Source organism: Aedes albopictus, chromosome 2 (genome assembly GCF_035046485.1).
Source record: "Aedes albopictus strain Foshan chromosome 2, AalbF5, whole genome shotgun sequence".
Lineage (NCBI taxonomy): Eukaryota > Metazoa > Arthropoda > Insecta > Diptera > Culicidae > Aedes > Aedes albopictus.
In genome coordinates this window covers 326,280,306-326,302,114 of record NC_085137.1, presented here as the reverse complement: position 1 = coordinate 326,302,114, position 21,809 = coordinate 326,280,306, and the positions used below count along the sequence as shown (strand labels likewise).

The following is a 21,809-nucleotide window of genomic DNA, read 5'->3' as shown; positions in this document are numbered from 1 at the left end:
ATTGGTACTAACAAGCTGTTACTAAATTGTATTAGTTCTTCTATTCTCCACGCTTGATCTTACACATATCTTCATCCGACTTGACTTTTCCACCTTCTCTTCCCCATTAAATCCTTGCTTAACTAGTGATTATCCCCCACTATAAAAGCTCCATTCCAACTTGTCTACTCTCCCCCTGTATTGAGAGAAAAAGATATTACGACCTAGTAAAACGTCCTCGATAAACACCAGTGGTGGTATTCCCGAAGTGCCCCCGCACAGCCATACTCCACCTTCCCCCTAAGTGAAAAATATACACTGCATCACTATTACTCACGCATTCTTTATCCGTTCCCTCGAGCCTCTCTCCCACCAGCCCCCCTCCGTACATCGCATGATCTAGTTGTAGCTGCGCGATTCATCAACCTAATCGCTGCAACGGATAGCAGAAAATTGAGAGCAAGAGAAATGCTGCCAGAAGACTTTCGTGCACCCCGCATTGTTTTGAGAGTAATCGACGTCTACTCCCATTATACACACATACGCCTCCTACCTCGCTCCATCCAAACATACTCACGCTTCTCGGTTCCGAAATTTCAATCTCCTTGTAGTGTCGTACTTACCATTTCACGAATGGAGCTGTCGCTTGTTTGTGTGAATGAATCGTCATGGCTGGTGCTAACCCTCTGTCACCAAACCCACGGAGTGTGATTCTAGCGTCTCACTCCGACTCACTGCACTCTTACCTTCTACCGGCGTCGCTTTCTCTTACCGATCCAACAGTGCTCCACCCTCCCACTCCATCAACCAAGCCATCAGTTGTGGGGCAGAATTATGGTATGGAAATGCCGTCGCTCCTGTTTCGACAGCATATCCATAAAGCCCAGTGCTTCCCCGACTGCTCTTCACTCGATAACGGTGCACTTTTCGGACTTTCCAAAAATTTCTTTTTTTTTTTTTGAAATTCACAACACAGCGCTCACTTCCCCAACATGATTCGTAAATACACCGCACTTGTTCACTCTCTCACACTCCCAGCTACTGTTGTGTATTAGTAGTATACCCTCCACCGTTGCCCAACCGAGTTGACACTACTACCACTGACAAGAAAATTTTCGCCGCTGATCCGCTGTAATGGCCGCTGATTTTCAGAATAAAATCGTAATTATACGCCCTCCGAGGGCTCTCATCTCCGATCCTAAACCTTTCAATTACAATTTTCGTAACACTTCACACTCCTCCGGCGGCCAAACTAATAATTCTTCTATAATTCACTCACTTTTTCACGCATTAATTCTCGACACGATAAAACTGCAGCAGGTGGCATTGCCAGCGTTGCCAGAACTCCCTTTTTTTTTTTTATTTATCTCAAAAGTCATGGAAAATCAAGTTTTATTGAAAAATCGACTTGCAGACTGTAAAGTACCTTAGTTGAAGTAAATAGTATGGAGGTAAAATTTTAATTATCTCATTGTTTACACTGTCCCCCCCCCCCCAATCACGATTCTCGTGTGTATTCTCGTAATCTTTTCACTAACCATCTTGCATAGATTGTATACCCTATGCAGCTGAGTGTAATTCCCCTGAAGTCTGCTGTTTCCTTTGCTGATTTTTTCATGGGAATTGACAATCGAATTTTTGAATACGGATGAGCTTAAAAGAAACGTGGATCGAAGAATAAGGCCTGGTACTGAGTGAAAACCACAGTGAATTTAGCTATCAAAAATCATTCTTTGTAAAATTATATGTTTAACGGTACATCAACATAAAATTACATGCTATTTATGATAAGTTCTCTTATTTTTTGGGTTGTTTTTAATGTTTTATTAACAAATTTTGAACAACACTAATTTATCTACATGATGTTACTAGGGCATTGCATACTATCAGGCGTTTAGCAATGTGTGGAGATTTATGTCACAGCAGTTTACAAAATTGCTTCCATTTCGTAAAACACACAATTCGTTAAGAGATTCAAGGCCAGATCTGGAATCTAGTATGATGGTTCTAACGAGAATAAAAGTCCATTCATTGAAAAAATAGTTGTAACAAAGTCGTATAGCAGTTTGTTTGAAGGGGTTCAAATGACAAAAATATCAACAATTTTGTCCAAAAAGTTGTATAGAAACTAGGTTTTAATGAAAATATGTACTTCTAAGATGAACTTTCACATGTATAGAATTGATCTACGTTTGCCTTTTTCTTAACTGGTTGAAGGAATCATAGTTATAAGACAAACTATACAATGCCTGTCGCACTATCAAAGTTACCCGCATTATCAAAGATACCGTGATTTCGGGTGAAATTGATCAGTGGGGTGAAATTGATCGACGTGAGGACCATTTTTATTTGTTAAAAATAACGCTTTAAACTTTAAACCATTTGTTAAAAATGTTTATCATCTGGCTTAATAGTAACACTAGTTTACAGCATTTTTGAACTCGGTAAGCTGATAATCATTTTTGGTGTAGAATCATGCCCTGAGTTCAAAAACGCGAAGGAAAAAAAATACAGTAGAGCGGAAATTTTTTCGACTTTCCATACAAGGTTGATGATTTAAAATCGATTTTTGTTCTATTTTTAAGCAACGTCGTTCACTTCACACATTTAATTCTCCGTAATCAATGCTCCGATTGAGCTGAATTTTTTACTGTAACTCGCCTACATATGATATGTCAAATAAATGTTTAGAAAGAATTTTTAAATTGTTATTTTCTTATTGAAAAAAATACATTTCTTCATATATTTTTGGAAATTTAGCTAAAATTTAAGGAGATCGTCCATAAAACTCGTCAATATCTTGAATTTCATCAATCTGACGCAAAACCTGCATTCGGATGATCGAATGGTATTGTATTCAGCTTTCAATTTATGGAAAAAGATTTGAAATTGGTTGTACAAAATGCAAGATATTTGAATTTTAGTAAATTCTAATTTTTTAAAAGTTGTAAAACTCGATATTGAGCTAAAACTCAAAAACTGCTCTACTTAAATTTTTTTGAAGCACGGTTTCGAAATCAGTGCTAAATTGTACTTCAAAAATTTTGATCATTGACACAAGTTCATGACTTTCGTTTTATTTTGTAAACTAGTGTAATCGAATAATGTGTTTTCATGTTTTACAGCCAATTAGACACACATTTCTGTATAAAATTCAATATTTTCCGAAATTGCGTGTTAGGCGATCTTCATAGACACTTCCAAACTTTTGTTACCGTAGCTATATTGCACATGTAATGAATATTTGAATGAATGTTTCTAGCTGCCAAGTATTCGCTAAACCCGATTTCGTCATCAAAAGTTCAATAAATATTGAAACTTTTGCATAAAATTGTACATTTCTGAAACTTATAACATATTTAGTATGGAAATTGCATACTTTGAGGCGTTTTCTTAATATTTCTTTAACTTCAAACAAATAATTAAAAATTTAGTAAACTTGTAAAAGTTTTGCATAGCTTTTCGCATTCCGGGGTGGTTGATTTTGGTAGAAAAAAAAATCAGCACTAACAACAATATTCCACTGACTGATCAATTTCACCCCGAAAGTGAAAGTTTTGATTTTTTATTCCAAATGATATTTTTTGTAACGAAATGATTTGTAGTAGAATTTTTAACCTCTTTGACTGATGAAAACCCTTGTCGTACTTGTTCTAAATCATTGAATTTAACCATATCGATGAGTATTCAAAAATTATTCGCCAAAAACTACGAAAAGTGATCAATTTCACCCGAAATCACGGTACCTGACTTTGGTACCCCGTTTTACGGTACTTAACAACGCAGCGTAAAATATTCTCCAGGACTTGGGCCTGTTATTAAATCTGTGGGCCCACGCAAAAATCCACGCTACTAATTTTCGCGCAAGGGTCTAAACAGGTGGAATCTCCGAAATATGTTTATGAAACTCAATTTTCGTGAACTTGATGTAATTTAGTAGTTAAACAGTAATAGCTTACGAAAAACTATTCGTTAGCAGTAACTGATGCAATGAAAATTGTTTGTTTGAACATTTCATGACGTGGGTCAAGCCGATCAATGTTACACCGCTGATCAATGATACCCCGTTTTACGGTATGTATTTCGTTTAATTCAGGACTGGGTGTCCCAGAAACTATATACAGGGGATAGACAAAATGATCGGGACAGGCAAAATTTTCACTTTTTAAAAAATGTTCAATTAGCTGTAACTTTCCGAAAAGTGCATTAAATATTCTCAAATTTTTACTGTTGATTGATTTACATTTCTTTTTTCATTTTATTTTTTTTTTAATTTTCGGGTCCAGGGCCAGGGGTTTGCGGCTTTTTTCGTGCCTCGTCTTGTCGGTCGGGTTGGTCGCAGGGGGTCTGTTCCTTCGCTTGTTTGGAGAGGGGTGCGGCTTACCGCTCGGGTTCCGGAAACGGGGGTCCGAGGTGCGGGCTCTTCCGACCAGGCTGGTCGTGGTTGTGGGCGTGTTGGTGGGGGTCGCTTGGGGTGGGGCTTACCACTCGGGTCCCGGGGAATCCGAGAGGGCCGAGGTGTCCACGACCGGGTTGAATGTAGAGATCCAGTGTCGGGGGGTCGAGACCTTGAGGGTCGATGTGGTCCCGGCGAGGCCGGGGGTCCGGGGTATTGATAGTTTTGTGGTTTGGTGGTTCCGTGGTGGTGGGGCTCTGCCCGCCGGTGGTTCGTGGTGGTTTGGAGGATCGTTTTGTGGTACGACTTGTCACTTGGGTCCCAGGGAAGCCCGAGGGGCCCAGGGGGCCCACCGGGGGTTCTGGTTCGAGGTTCGTTGGGGTAGGCCTTGAGGTTGAGTGGGGGATGGGACTTACCGCTCGGATCCCGGGAACCCGAGTGGTCCGAGGTGCCCACCGTTCCCGGTAGTTTTTGGATTTCGGTTTCTGCTGCTTCCATCATCCTGCCGGCGCCGAGGTCGACCCGCCCATGCCGGTCCCCTGCCGGCTTCCGGTTGGACGGCACCCCGACTGCCGGAAGGTATGCTCCGTATCGCCGGTTTCTTCCCTACAACGCCGAGATCGGCCCGTCCATGCCGGTCCCCTTCCGGCTTCCGGTTGGACGGCGCCCCGACTGTTGCAGGAGGTTAACTATTGATGTTCTCCTTCGGTTGTATGTTGTGTGAGTGCCCGTGACGGAAACATTCTTTCCTCCTTGACGACCGGATTGATCGTGATGTCGAGGTGGAGGGGTGGGTTGTTTGGGGTGGGACTTACCACTCGGATCCCAGAGAGTCCGAGAGGTCCGAGGTGCCCACGACCAGGGTCCTTACGCCGATCGCTCAAATGTTATCAAAGAGGCCAGCTTCCTTGAGGTAGTTGATTACTTGGCGCTCGTTGACTTTGTCGTTGGCCAGTGACCTGGGGACGTCTGTCACCTTATGCGTCTGACGGAGGGCCTCGTAAACTGGGCAGGTGCACAAGAAGTGCTCGACCGTGTTTGATGTGACACAGATTTCGCATTGTCGGTGGAAGCCGGAGCTGTTGGTGGTCATACTATGTGACACCCGAGTGTGTCCCGTTCTGAGCCGAGAGAGGACAGTTTGTTCCCGCCGGTTTGGCAGGTCTTTGCCGGGCCCCGTGGATGATTTAGATTTTCGTAGGAACAGAATCCTGTCCCGCCTCCATTCGTCGGACCAGGACCGCCATATGGTGTCCCTGACCCACTTTTTCACGTCGTCTGCTGGGGTTTTCGGTGTAAGGAGGGGGCTGTTCCTGCCGATGCCAACCAGCTCGTCGGTTCGCTCGTTTCCGCGAATTCCGCAGTGCCCGGGGATCCACATTAGAGCTGTCAGGTGTTCGGCGGAATCTAATTCTGCCTGGATGAAGGGACTGCCTGGACCCCTGAATGAAGGGGTGTTTCGCTTTTGGGCTCTCGATTGCTGAGATAGCGCTCTGTGAATCAGTCACAACAAGTACGGGTCGGTCTCTTGGGGCTGTTATTGCTTGGAAAATCCCTGCAGCTTCAGCCGAGAAGACCGAACATTCCGCCAGGAGTCGGTGGTGTTGTTCAGGTTCGGTACCGTGAACTCCCACTCCCACTCGTTCGCCTACCTTGGAGCCGTCGCTGTACCGGATCGCCCAATTGTGGTACCGTTTCCTAATCCTTTCATGGAAATGTGCCTGAACTTGCTGAGGTTGAGCCTGCCGTTTCTTGATCGTGTTGTCAACTTCGGGTGCCCTGGCCGACCAGCTTCTCGGCCCAAGCCGGTGGAGACGAGCCACCGGGGGAAGCGTGGCGTTGGCCGCGGTTTGGAGGGCCAGTTTTGCTTGCTCGGCGAGGAAGCAGCCTTGCCCGTTCTCCCGGGTTTTTTTTCCAAAAAACCGATGGCTCGGTCGCAGGTGGTCAGCGCGACTTTGTGCCGAAAGGGCAGAACGCCAGCTTCGGCGCATGCTGCGTCTGCGGAGGTTGAGGGGAGCAGGCTGGAAATGGTTCTAATGGCCCGGTTGTGGATGGGTGCTAGCGTCCTGATTAAACGGTCTTGAGCTCGGCAGGTTAGCTCGATGCCGTACGTTATCCGGCTGCCAATGATGGCGTCGGCGACCCTCAGATGGGTGGCTCTGTTGCTCCGGATTCTTTTGCCCGAGATGCTCCGAAGAAGGTTTAAACGGCTCTTGCAGCTCTTCTTGACCTGGTCGAAGTGGGCCTGCAGGGTGAGATGCCGGTCCAGGGTGACGCCAAGGGTCTTCAAGGTCTTTTTGGTGGGGATGGCCTCCTGGTTTAGGGTGATGGGTTTCTGTGGCAAATTTTTACTGTAAGTTCTTCAACAAGTTGTGTATCAGTGGACGGGTAATGTCCCAAAAGATCTAAATACTGGTCGCAGTGGCTCACCCGAACAGAAAAAATAATAAATTCAAGAATGGCATAATTAATCCTAGCGATTTTTAAGGCCTGTCGAAGGATGGAACAACAATCGTGATAATGAAAAGGAGAGATCTGCGAAATATGCGCAACAATTCCAAACATTGAAAGAGGCAGTAAATGAAACGACAGGATTCGGGTTCAAAATCAAAGAAGATGAAATAACACCTGACAACAAAACTATCGCAGAAGCTCGAATCACGATGGCAATAACGAGGGCAGCAAAGCGTATTGTGGCTTTTGTGAATGGAATGAACTCAAACGACATAGAAATATGCGAAATAAGCAAGCAAAACTTGTATTTTGATAGAATGGAAAATACTGTTCATGATTTTCTGAATAATTAATTCGTACAACAACTTGTAAATGCAAAGGTTCAGTAAAAGCGGGAGAAAAATAATAAAAATAAAATATATATTCCAGAATCCAAAAAATAAAATATATATCCAGAACCCGAAGATATACCCACTTATAATATTGATATCGCAACCAAATGCTTTTAAAAATCTGAAGTATCCAAAAAAAAAACCAGGATAATCTTAAAAATACTTTCATAGCAAATAAATTCTTGAACACGTTGAAAAGACTAAAACAATAAATCACCGTAAATATGTTTTTATTTTCATCTCCCAAGATTTGTAGTTCTTACTGATCATCAAGAGAATTTCAAATTTTCAGCTTCACCAAAGGTAAATTTTCAGTGAATTGAATTTCTAGAAAACTTTTATCGCATATGAATATTGAGTTCATATTACTAATTTCTCAAGTTTCGAGATTCTTAATGATCTTTATTTGGATTTTTCAAGAAATTTCAGCTTTACCCAAGAAAACTTTCTTCGTTTAGGAATATGAAAAGCATCATAATAATCTCTCAATACATGTAGCGTTTGCTTTAACAAGAAAATTAATCAAGAAAAGTAGAAAATTCTGAACAATATACCGGATTACGGTACCATTTTCCGATTTCATTTTATCGGCTTTTGTAGTTTGTTCATGTTGATCATCAATCGTATCATTAAGACAGCTTTACTAAATTGTCCAGTTTGACTGCTATCGTGTTGTATGAATGGATTGATGCCTCCCGCCTCAATTAGCTCTAGTTTGAATTTAATATCACTGACGTCTCACCCGTGGAAGAAATCCCAAACTTAGAATCCCGGTTTTGTCACGGCGGCGAGGTAGGGCGTAGCACCAATTGGGCCTGGGGAGTTCACTTAGCTGTAGCGGGTAGTGCCCACAACAGCAGCTCCTGCCCAAATGGTTACATCCTATAGAAATGAACTTACCATGAACTTGCATTATTGTTACCATTTCTGTTTTCTATGCAGCAATCCGACGGAATACTTCTTCGCAGTCCAAATTGGAGCCGCCTAGAACCGCTTCCCACTGCGATTTTAGGAATGCAATGGAGCTCTCAGCTGGATATTGTTTTCTGCCAAGAATGAAACTATTGGTACTGAATATTGCATCTCGAACTTACGGGATGCTTACCAAAAAATGTTAGAACGACGACCTCCAGCAAACGATTTGTACGGCGATTTGGTGAAACTTTTCGTCCACCACCAACGTGATACGCTGTGAAATTGCTAGAAAACTCAAAATTGTTACTCACGGTACGGCAATAAGGATAATCATAGTAAATGATTCTTTTGATAATTTATGAATAGTTAACCCACAGAGAAACAGACGTAACACTTAGAACAAATTTAATTAAAAAAACATCGTCACAAAAACGTAATCGCCCAATGCTAAACGTACTGTGTTTGGTCGGGCCGCCACTAGATAGCGGTAGTGAGCAATAGTCAAACAGGAGCAAAAACGATACCAGCACCGTGAGTGGTAGATCGACTTACGACTGAATATTTGAATCAACCGTTAAAAAGGTGATCGATGGGAAGCAACGAGAGTGTGACGTCTGTTTCTCTGTGATTAACCTTTCGTAACTCGCGCAGTTGGCCACCTCCGTCTGCACCACGCTAATGCTGAGTACAAAAATCGAGAATTTTTCAACGTGTTGTACAAAATACAACTGCGCGAACACTCCAAGGTTAAAATATTCGTCACAAACATAATTATTAGCAGCTTGCATGTACAAGAACCAAAAAAGTACTTAAGCATCACCTATATCACAATAGGTATTGAGCACGATGACCTATTTCATAAATTTCCGAGTTATTCCTCCGTCTAGACGTATCAACCTTTTGTATAATTAAATTATTAAGCCTTACCTGCATCGAGGCGTTGGGAAGCTGTTCAGTGTTCACACAAAATCATTGACCGGAAAAAAATAACAACAAAACAAACCAGCCGAAGAACACGCGTGTTAAAATCTATACTTGCTCGTTCGCATTACTTATAAAGCACTGCTGTACAGCCGGAATGCTATCAGTTGTTCAATACATTTTCGACGATGATTTAGCAACTACCTACAAGATGTTAAATGTAAGTACAACTGCAGTTCAACTTATCATTTCTATCGGTTCCATTATAGTTATGTCGTTTCATTACAGACCGCAACAGTATTACTAGTTCTGATAGTAGGTGGCCACTTGACTCATTCCCAAAATCAAAATGTCGACCAGAGTGAGGAGTGGGATCTTGCTCGGAAGAGCAAAGGCGACATTCAACAACAAGAGCCCCAGGAGAAAATCAGCGAGAGTAGTGTGCAACCTAATTACGAGTTTGCGTATGGAGTCTATGATCCGATAACGGGTGACCATAAGGATCAGTGGGAGAAACGTGTCGGGGACCACGTACAAGGCGTTTATAAATTAGATCAACCGAATGGCAGAAAGCGGATTGTGGAATATGAAGGCGATAGCAAGCGGGGAGTTGAGCAGACTGTGAAGGAAGTGGACGGAGCCGGAAAAGTCGGTAGAAGAGAGCAGTTGAACGGAATTGGTCACAGTTATAACACTCTGAAGAAAATAGATGCAACTATAAAATAATAAAGTGACTTGCAAAACAAACATAGGGTCTGGGACCATTTGGGCAGGATCACCTATTTTGGGCACTTGCTGCTACAACTCAGTCAATTTTGAACCGATTGCCTTGATTTTTGAAACACGATCAGATAAGCACAGTATCTAGCCATGTTCAAAAATTCAGGTCAATCGGTTTGAATTTAACTGAGTTATAGCACCAAGTGCCCAAAATAGGTGCTCCTGCCCAAATGGTCCCAGACCCTATCTTAATTTGTAAAGTTTTGCTTTCTCAGGTCGTTCGCATTGCTATTTTATTATGTATGCTAGTTTTAATTTGAAACTGGAACTAAAACAGCACATACACGATGATGAGTTGCTGTTTTATTTTTCGAGCACTTTGGTATTTGAAACTTATTTATAACTGCTCCACAGACTTGTTTCTAATCTCCATGATTTTCATAACATTTTTTTCAGAAATTCCCTGTGCATTTCCTAATAACTTCACCGGTAATTCCCTGTATGATTTACAAGGGATTTGTCTAGCGTTTTCCGGAAATTCCTCCAGGTCTTTCTCGTAAATTCCTACAGCTTTCTGTGGGGATTCCAAGATTTTTTTTCAAAATTTCCCTGGTGGGAATTCACCCGCGAGTTCCCCAGAAATTCTTCCAAGAATGCCCCATAAACGCCTGCAGGAATTTCGCGGGAATTTGATTGAAATTTCTCAGGGAATACTTCCAGGATTTACTCGGAAATTAATACAATATTGTTATGGGATTTCAACAGGCACTTTTTCAGGATTTCCCAGGGAATCCTTTCAGAATTTTCCTGGCAATTCCTTCAGGAGTTTTATGGGATATCCTCGCGACAGTTCCCCGAGCATTCACCCACGAGCTCCCGCGATTTTTTCCAGGGCTCCCGGAAACTCCTTCAGGGGTTACCTAAAAGTACTTCTAAGAGTTCGTCTCTTTCTCAACTTCTAAAGAATCTCTTCCGGACATTCATCCACACCTTTATGAGAATCAAGGTGTTCCTCGGGAATTCCACTAGGAGATCCTCAACAATCAACAACGACGTTCCTTGCGACGTTCAATAGCTTTCCAAACTTTGAATGTTATATTATAATGATAATGTTAATGATAATGATAATGATAATGATAATGATAATTATCAATTGTTGATCAACTTCACCTCTGATTGAAAGTTTTACAATTTGGTCATTTGAACATTTTTTTACAAATTGTATTTGTTTTTTGTAAGAATTTCGTTTACGGAATTTGATACAGGTCCACTCAGTACTTGCTTTAAAAAAAATGATTTTGTACCTGATTTTGAAAATAATAGAGGAAAAGTTATCAACTCCCCTCAGGACACCCAGCCAACCAGATATCTTATATAAATGTATGAAAAATATCGTATATTTGGCTGTTTTCCGTCACAATCGTAAATATGTATGGAAAATGTCGTCGTAAGTATGGCATGAATCGCATATCATGATAGTTTTTGATTTAAATACGACTTCGATTATTAAATCGTATAAAGCATTGTACAAAGTCACGTACGATCGGATTACGTCTTATATGCCGATTTCAACAAATCATGTACGAATTTTCCCACATTATCATGGGTATCGTGAATTTGTTCATACAAAATCGTAATATTTATCGCATAGAAATATGGTTCATCGAATATACTGATTAGACGAAACAATCAAATAAAAGTTATTTTGCAAGAAGAGTTTCGTTCCGGAAGTAAGAAATCAAAATGAAACAGATTTTGTTGAAAAATAAACTCAAACATAAGAGGAAAAGTGGAACATACAGCCGACTTCGAAAAAAATTTAGTCAATCCAGCAGAACGATCACTTGTTCCAATAAAAACGAAGAAAACGGAAGAGCACCTGCCGTCCTTCAGAATTATTTGGATCCGATTATTCTGGACAGCGGTTCGGACGATCAGAATGTGAATTCTTCCAACTCTCCAACATATGTCGAGGAAGCATTCAGTGGTATTCAATATCCATATAATATATATGTTTAATAAAAACTTCAGATAAACGAACAAACCTCATCAATGGAATCAGACAATGGGCTACAGATTTCCATATTACGCAGTCTGCTTTGCAGGCACTTACATCGATCCTCAATGAGAACTTGGACCTAAATCTTCCGAAAGATCCACGGACGCTGATGGCAACTCCGCGAAATTTGGATCTAAAGCAAATCGACGAAACGGGTCTCTACTGGCATCAAGGACTGGAGTTTTGCCTCAGAACAGCTTTGAACAACATATCGCAATCTATGGCTATTTAGCTAAACTTTAATATTGACGGCCTACCGCTTTACAAAAGCGCAACAAAAAAATGTTGGCCTATACTATTCAACATTCAGGAATTTCCTGAAATTCGACCGCTGACCATCGGAATATTCTACGGAACAAACAAGCCAAAAGATGCATTTGTTTATTTGGGTCCTTTCATAGATGATTTATTGCAGCTCCTAAGCTCTGGTTTAGACATAAATGGTCATCGCATTTCGATTAAGATACGATGCTTCATTTGTGATACACCTGCACGTGCGTTTATAAAGGGAGTTATCAATTTTAATGGTAAATATGGTTGCATTACATTTGGTACTACCAAAGGGGTGTATTCACAATTATCCAGAACAATAATGGTCTACCGTGATGGACTCTCCAAAGCGAGTCATCGATGTTCGTTGCTGCAGGCTACGCAGCTAACCTTGTGGGTGCGATGTGCACTAGCCCCTCTCTGAAGCAATACCTTCTTGGTGGTTCCGGAGAGACGTAGGGTTTGGCGACCATAGGAATGGTTTAGTGGGTATGAGGAGAGAGTAGTCCTGGATTTTACTTTTGCTGTAGAAGACGGCCTGTCAGACCTACACTACCCTAACCTTCTGTTAGGGTGTCTGTTGAGCAGATTATCCTCCTTTGGTTTAGAAGAAAAAAAAAACAATAATGGTATTTTCCAATAGTACTGCATTGAAACGTACTGATGAAATGTTCAGGGCCAAGGAATATTCGAACCATCAACGCTTTGACTCACCTCTTACCAGACTTCCAATTGACATGATCGAAGACGTTATTGTTGCTGATTCGTTGCACTTATTGCTTATTGGAGTTGGGAGTCATGAAAAAGTTACTCAATGGGTGGAGAACTGGCTGCGTTCTATGAAAACTAAATGGAGCACGTTTCAGAAGAAGCAAATTTCCGAATTGCTGGTCGCAGTGCAGTTTCTGAGGTCTTTAGATTTCGTTGCTTTATGGAAAGGATTGGAGTATCGTAATTTTCTTAATTATGTTGGCAATGTTGTGTTAAAGGATTTTCTGCCAGAAAAGTATTACAACCACTTTCTAATCCTTTTTTGTGCTGTTCGCATTTGCTCTGTCGACAAATACTCAAATTTGTTAGACATTGCCAGAGAGCTTTTTGAAGATTTTCTTACGGAATTCAAATCATTGTACGGTATTGAGTTCACGACAAGTAACGTACACAATGTATGCCATATTGTGGACGAAGTTACTAAATTTGGTCCTTTGCCAGCCCTGTCAGCATATCCGTCGAAAACTGTTTACATTCGTTAAAAAAAAATGGTCAAAACTGGGCCAAACCCGTTAGCTCAGATAGCCGGCCGTATATCAGAAAGCATGCAGAGTAACGAAAATCAGCAGCAGAACACTCGACCAGTTGATGGCAACCGAAGACGAAGATTCATACATTCAAAAACAACTTGCGTAGGTAAACTTTTTTTTTTCGGACTTCATCCTTTCGACTAACTTCAAAGATAAATGGATACCTACTTACTAATAATCAAATAATCGTGGCATTTTGTAGCGTAGTAGTAACAAAGTCTAAATATTTTGTAAGGGTTGAGGTTGTTTCAGCTAAAAGTGTTTACTTTGAAAAACCATTCAAATCGTCATACTCACACATTTATATTGCTGAGCCTGTTTTCTCCGAAGAAATACTGGTAAGCGTTGATAGCATTTTTTGCAAACTTGTAGCAATCCCAAGAAAAGAAGGAGTGGTATTCACACCACTTATGCATACAATTCAAGCCTAGTAGTCATTTTCATAGCATTGTTATGTTTCGTGTTACCGTAATCCGGGGTAACATTGATCAGAATTTTCGATCTTTCTTGAATAATTCTTTTGTTAAAGCAAACGTTACATGTTTTATATTTTTAAAACAGGTACTGGCCCTCTGAGTATGTGTTAAGCTACTCGAAAAAGTATTATAAAACTTTAAATCATGTTTAAATAGACTTTTTAATCTAATTTTTGATTTTGTTGATTTGGGGTAACATTGATCATGTCAGGGATCAATATTCGTTTGTGTTGAAAATACCCTTACTTACTAAATTCGGGGTCGCTGATTTCAAATATGTTGCTCAAATTCTTACAAGTTTTATACTTTTTGAGTTATTTCAGGATTAAAATCCTCCAATCCGCGAATAACGCCTAAAGGTAGGCAATGGCTTTAGGAATTTGATTGAATTGATAGCCTACTTCTAATAAATCGTATATTTTATTGTAAAATAGTATTCTCATAAAAGTTTCGGTGATTAAATCCAACTCTAGGATATCATATTGAAGTAACACAGTCATTTCGAACCTCATATTGTATCTATTTTTCACGCCATGCATGATTTTTTGACAATGTATCTCATTGCGTTACGAAACACACTTATGGAAAAATCGATTTATTTCATTGTTTATGAAATTCAATTATCGTGTATTACATGTCATTCGATAGCTGAATAATGGCAGATTACGACATACCATTCGATAGCAGAAACGGATTCAATGTAAAATGCTTGTTTGAACATTTCATGAGGTCGGTCAAGCCGATCAATGTTACCCCGCTGATCAATGATACCCCGTTTTACGGTATTAAAATGAAAAAAGAACAAATCAATTCATATTCTATTTTTTTTTTTGAGTTCATGTTTGTGTCAATTCAGTATTTTTAGAATAAAGCTTAAATATCCAACACTGTTTTAATCAATCATAACTTGCATCACCGTCATTATCACTTGCGTTGAAAACATCTTCACAATTATCGTCATCATCATCATTGTCATGCTCGGAGTCAGCCTCATTCGATCCTTGAGCGTTCGTCTCATCCTGGTACTCATCACCATTTTCTTCAGCACTGTCGGTTTGAACAACATCCACAAGTGCTGCAGGGTTATCGATCATTTCATCGCCAACAATTTGCACTTTTTTCGATTTGCGTTCTGGGCGGCATGCTGATTTGCGCAGTCTTTTACTGGTGCTTCGAGACATACTGTATCGAAACAGGCGAGTCCTGTGGAACTCTTCCTGCTTCTGACCGATGTACGAGGGATCACCGATGCAAACTAAATTCACCAGCAGCTGCAAAACGTTGCCGAGCTCTCTAAAACCACGCTTTGACTTTTGTCCTCGGCTGATTCCAATCCAAGTGAACCGCGTCCAGAACTCCCTCGTGAACAAGCAATCCACGATCGTATAACACGCATTATCCTCATTGCTGGCATACGAATTTGGCGGGATAATTCGCGTGAAGTAAATAAGCTGAAATAAAAACAACTTATTAGAAGTTTCATATTTTACGTATAACTTTATTATCTATATCTGGACATGTATATGTGACAATTACCCGGGTAGAGGTAAAATACTGACGATCAAAACATGATATTGGTTTGATTGATATAAGAGATAAAAGATCTGAAAATAATATCTGAAAAATGTTCCGGGAACATCTGAACAATATCAATATTTGATATTTTAAGATCATACGAATAGCTCGCTGCTATTGGTTAGATCTTACAAAATCTAAATATGATTTGATGATGATGTTCCAGGAGTAAATTCATGATTTTATTTTTAGATCTTTTATCTCTTATATCAATCAAACCCATATCAATTTTTGATCTCCATATCAAAATATGCTATTATTGAGCTCTTTTCCTCTACTCGGGTATGCATAGATTTACTAGATCTACAATCAGTGCTGTATTAAGCATCCATACTGTGAATAGAATTGTTCAATAATTTAATTATGAACTATATGAATGACCAAATAAAGTCTAATTACTCTACTGCGTCCAACGAGCTGAGTGTTTTAATTAAGAAATCGAATCAAATTGAGTTATGGATCCAACAGTGCTGGTATATAAAATACAGTCAGTTCACAAATGACACGGTTGATGACACTATACTTAATAAATTACATCAAAATCAAATATTTGATTCACAGGTTATAAAAAGCTACATTTGATGCCACGAATTTGTGGTGGGTGAATGTCACCACTCATTATGTAATTTGAGATCCGACTGTATTTAGGAATCTTGATGGAATGGAAAGCTATTGATGCATAATAATGGTATTGAAATTGAACTTTCATAGGAGCATAACGTTTGTATATTAACTATAACGGAAAATAATGTTAATGCCCAATCCTTATTCGTCATCCCATATTGATCCCAGCAAGCTGTAATAAAACACCTTATGGGAAAAATAGACTACCGTAAAACGGGGTATCATTGATCAGCGGGGTAACATTGATCGGCTTGACCGACCTCATGAAATGTTCAAACAAGCATTTTACATTGAATCCGTTTCTGCTATCGAATGGTATATCGTAATCTGCCATTATTCAGCTATCGAATGACATGTAATACACGATAATTGAATTTCATAAACAATGAAATAAATCGATTTTTCCATAAGTGTGTTTCGTAACGCAATGAGATACATTGTCAAAAAATCATGCATGGCGTGAAAAATAGATACAATATGAGGTTCGAAATGACTGTGTTACTTCAATATGATATCCTAGAGTTGGATTTAATCACCGAAACTTTTATGAGAATACTATTTTACAATAAAATATACGATTTATTAGAAGTAGGCTATCAATTCAATCAAATTCCTAAAGCCATTGCCTACCTTTAGGCGTTATTCGCGGATTGGAGGATTTTAATCCTGAAATAACTCAAAAAGTATAAAACTTGTAAGAATTTGAGCAACATATTTGAAATCAGCGACCCCGAATTTAGTAAGTAAGGGTATTTTCAACACAAACGAATATTGATCCCTGACATGATCAATGTTACCCCAAATCAACAAAATCAAAAATTAGATTAAAAAGTCTATTTAAACATGATTTAAAGTTTTATAATACTTTTTCGAGTAGCTTAACACATACTCAGAGGGCCAGTACCTGTTTTAAAAATATAAAACATGTAACGTTTGCTTTAACAAAAGAATTATTCAAGAAAGATCGAAAATTCTGATCAATGTTACCCCGGATTACGGTACTTGCTGAAACGGATGCTTCTATCCTATGTTGAAAACAGACAAACAGACGATAAATTACAGTCGGAATTATCAGTCAGGAAAACATTTTTTCCCAATGTTACTCGCTTCATGTTGAGTTACGCAATAATGGACAAGCAATGAAAACAAACTGTGCGAGTGTTGCGTATGGTCACTAGCCTGGTACACGGTTTATATGGGAAAATACAAAAAATGGAAAAACTCTAACTCTTGTATACTTTTTAAGTTCCACACAGAAAAAAATATGTAATTAAAATTCAGCGAGAAATCATGCACATAAAGGGAATGCTGAAGTTAGTGCACTTTTACATGAGATATAATGTAAAATTACATTACTATCGTGTAAATTTCCGCCAACCATCGCGTAAACCATTATGGTTACTAACCAATTACGCGACTATTAGCGGAAATTTACACGAACGTAACGTAATTTTACATGACATCTCATGTAAATATGCACTAACTCTAGCATTCCCTTTATGTGCATGATTTTTCGCTGAATTTTACATGAATATTTTTTTCTGTGCACTTTGGTCCCATATCAACTGTGCAAAATTTCAGATCGATCGGAAAAACTATATTTTAGCGCCCGCCATTCTTAGTTTTTCATACGATTTACTATGGGAAAATTTTACTTCTGCAAAGAAAAATCGCTAGGAGTCATCCCTAGATCCCTAAAAATAAGTCGATGAATGATTTCTGTAGAAAATTTCACGAGGAACCATACCTCCGAAGACCGCAAACCGATGCGACGTTCGTGGAAAAAGTTATTAAGCTTCGCCCGATCGATAAAATGACGAGATTTTATTGTTTATTGTTATTCCTTACATATTAAACAGCGTTGGCATGCCATTCGGTTTTCAGTCAATAATTTTTCCACATGCCTTAGATCGCTTTGCGGTCTTCGGAGGGTTGGTTCCTCGTAAAATTTCCAACAGAAATCATTCATCGATTTATTTTTAGGGGTTAAGGGGCAACCTGTGGCGATTTTTCTTTGAAAATGTGATTTTCCCCATAGTAAATCGTATGAAAACTTAAAATGGTTGGCGCTAAAATATAGTTTTTCCGATCGAGCTGAAATTTTGCACAGTTGATATGGGACCAAAATGGAACTCAAAAAGTGTACAGGAATAAAATGTCTTTTGGTGTCCCACGCTAATGGTCACTCGGCCTTAGGCAACTATCGTCTGTTTGTCTGTGGTAAAACTTTAACTCACCAATAATCACTCCGCTGGTTGCTGCTGCTGCTGCAGAACTCGTACACTGTCGTGGTGATAGGTGAATTTGGATGACCCCCAATTGTAGAGGCGCTAAGTGAGATAAGGTAAAAATCGTTTGTTTACATCAAAAATTCAATTTTTCGCTTTCAAAATTAACTCATGTTTTGCCTTGGTGGTTGCTATTTTCCATTGGTAATGGCTTCTATTATCATCAATCTCGACGCCCACGGCGACAGACACCGGATTGGCCAGCTAACAAAAAATCCGGAAGATCACCCGCCGGAGGCATAGCAAGATCTCCTCAAATTAATCACATAAGTTGTTCGTGAGTACCTACCGGATCTAAGCGCATCTGAAAGAGAATTAGATTTTCTTTTCAAAAAGTGCTCGTTTGTTTCTCTACGATGCGGAATTCGATATGAAAAAGTGAAAAAAGTGCACTTTGCCTATGCTACGCCATGTGAAATTTTGGAGGAGCCACGTTTTTCATAAGGTTTTCATTCCTGCCACCAGATGCGGAGGGATCGTTAGCTTCCGTTGGATTTACCTATATCTGAGGCATCACTGACCCAGCAAGAAACGTTAGGGTCACATGAGACTAATGTAAGACAAACCGGTGAGACAGTTAGGCTAACAAAATCCCTCACGTTAGGCTCAAGTTCGACAAAATTCAGGCTAATCTGACACACTTTTGTTAGGCATATTTTCGAGCTCGACCCTTTGTTAGGTATGTTTTGGCTAACATGAGCCTAACGTTAGGCATTTTGTGCACTGGGCAGTTAGACCCCGGTTAGGCATTATTTTTATGCTGGTTTGTTTACACCCAGCTGCCATCCACGGTGGAAGTAAAGATGTGGTAGTGAAAATGCTTGGATTTTCACAACCACAACCTTACTTCCGCCTTGGATGGCAGCTGGATGTAAACAATTTGATTGGTCTGAGAGTTTCGGTGAATCGTGAATAAATAAACGTTCCCGGACAAGTTTGCTGCCGCTGGTAAGTCAACTTTTGATTACGATTATTTGTATAAGTTTTTATAATTATATTTTAAATTCCATAAAACCAGGTATCATTTCCGGATCGGAACCGAACCACAACTTTTTGACGCGGATTCGCCGTTACCGGGAGACTCTTGCCTCGGTCACGAAATATATCTTTATCCAGGATTTTGTCAACGGAGAAGGAGGATCAGATGGACACTATCCTATCAAGGAAGAGAGTGCCGGCAGAAACACGATTGGCGCGAGTCAAGTCGAAATGCCAAGTCGTTCAAGTCATGAACTGCGGACCAGGGCACGGTTAGCAACAGGGACAGTATAGCTGCGTCTATTGTGAATTCGTCCGGGCACGATCAGTGGTCTTGTCGGTCAGCAAATGATGTATTCCTGCGGCGCCAGTTTTTCCAAACGGAGTGGCGTCCTACCCAACACTTCCTCCGAAACCATCATTCCTTCCACCGCATTGCTAGTGATTCTGTGTAAAGCTTTGCAAGAATCGAAGATGCCTTAGTGCTGGAGTGTAAATGATCCGGAATTGCTAGTGCTTTGGGATCACGGCGCGTTATGTATATGAAATTGAAAAAGAAACCGGTGGATTTGACTCGTGGGAAGTGTAAGTGCTTGATAGCAAAAAGATACAATATATATAAATGGTGTTTGACCTTGATTTTCAGCAATGTAGGAGAGGATTGTAATTGAATCTGTATCAAGTATAATATTTCATTTTATTGCATAACAATTCAATGTATGATAAAAATATCTTATTAGAAAGAAATATTTTTTCTGCGTTTTTCAAATTATAAAGATTAAAAAAACTTATACACGTACTTCATAATTATGTAAGTCTTTCGATATATTCAGATTTTTTTAGTGTACTGAAAACAGAGTTCTTTGCCAATTAGGTTAGTTATAGTTCACCAAATTTGTAATTTTGTAATTTTTATTGTTAACGTAACGTGAACCGGTTAGCATAGCCATTCCAAACAGTGAGGGCTTTTATATCTAACAACAGGATTTTCTTTTTTCGGCGTAACGTCCCAATTGGAACATGACCTGATTCCCAGATTGTTCTATGAGCACTTCCACGTTTATTGATAGATAGCTTCCTCTGCCAATGACCGTTTTGCATGTGTATATCGTATGGGAGGCACAAATATACTCTATACAAAAGGAAGTAAAGGAAATTTTCATTACGAAAAGTTCTTTATTAGCTTATTTTGAACCAATTTAGATTTAGGACTTCAGTTTGAATTGCTTTTGTCACTACTTTATAATATATGAATGACAACATTATATTTACAGTTGATAATTCAATGTAATGTAATCTTGAATTTAATGCGTTGCTACCACAAATGACGATCCCCGTCATTGTTGTACCAATTTACAAGATTTTTTTATGGATCTGCATCTAAGCATCCACAATAAAAAATGTATTCCAAATATAATCAAGCTTGATCATTCGACCAATAACTATACCTTGATTATAAGCCTGAACACTATTATGTATATTCATGAAAGTAACAAAGAGTCAAGGCTGCATGCAGAGAAGGGGGTTTAGAGGTTTTAACCCGAACCCACCCCCCTTCTGCGCACGTGGAAAGAGTTATATATATATAAAGGTTCGCAAATGGATTAGTTTGTGACATGCTGATACACATATTCCCACAACTCGCATATCAGTCCCATTCTTGGTCCCATTTAACTTTTCATCACTTTTGCGTTAACGTTGCGAATAGCCATTAATCAGAATTGCTCCAAGAAGTTCTCTAAGTACTATGACCTTAAGACAACAATTCTTAGCACAAATAAAATTTCAATGAAATAATCAGAATTGCTCCAAGGAGTTCCCTAAGAACTATGACCTTAAGAAAACTATTTTCAACGCAAATAAAATTTCTATGAATTAATCAGAATTGCTCCAAGGAGTTTTCTAAGAACTATGATCTTACGAAAACAATTCTTAGCACAAATAAAATTTCTATGAATTAATCAGAATTGCTCCAAGGAATTCCCTAACAACTATGATCTTACGAAAACAATTCTAAGCACAAATAAAATTTCAATAAATTCATCAGAATTGCAACAAGGAGTTCCCTAAGAACTATATTCTTACGACACCAATAAATCAAATTTCTATAAATTAATCAAAATTGCTCCAAGGAATTCCCTAAGAACTATGATCTTACGAAAACAATTTTTAGCAAAAAGAAAATATCAATAAATTTATCTGAATTGCTCCAAGGAGTTTTCTAAGAACTATGACCTTACGAAAACAATTCTTAACGCAAATCAAATTTCTATAAATAAATCAGAATTGCTCCAAGGAATTCCCTGAGAACTATGATCTTACGAAAACAATTCTTAGCACAAAAAAAAAATCAATGAATTAACCAGAATTGCTCCAAGGAGTTCCTTAAGAACTATGATCTTACAAAAACAATTTTAACGCAAATCAAATTTCAATGAATTTATCAGAATTGCTCCAAGGA

General features: G+C 39.3%; 1 protein-coding gene across 1 annotated transcript; it reads left to right on the top strand.

Moving 5' to 3' along the window:
• The first annotated feature begins 9,237 nt into the window (after positions 1-9,237).
• On the top strand, positions 9,238-9,785 carry LOC109399450 (cuticle protein 8-like). The gene is made up of 2 exons (XM_029878744.2): positions 9,238-9,277; positions 9,346-9,785. The coding sequence occupies exons 1-2, from the start codon at positions 9,269-9,271 to the stop codon at positions 9,781-9,783; spliced, it is 447 nt and encodes a 148-aa protein (XP_029734604.2). The 5' UTR covers positions 9,238-9,268; the 3' UTR covers positions 9,784-9,785.
• The last annotated feature ends 12,024 nt before the right edge of the window (positions 9,786-21,809 follow it).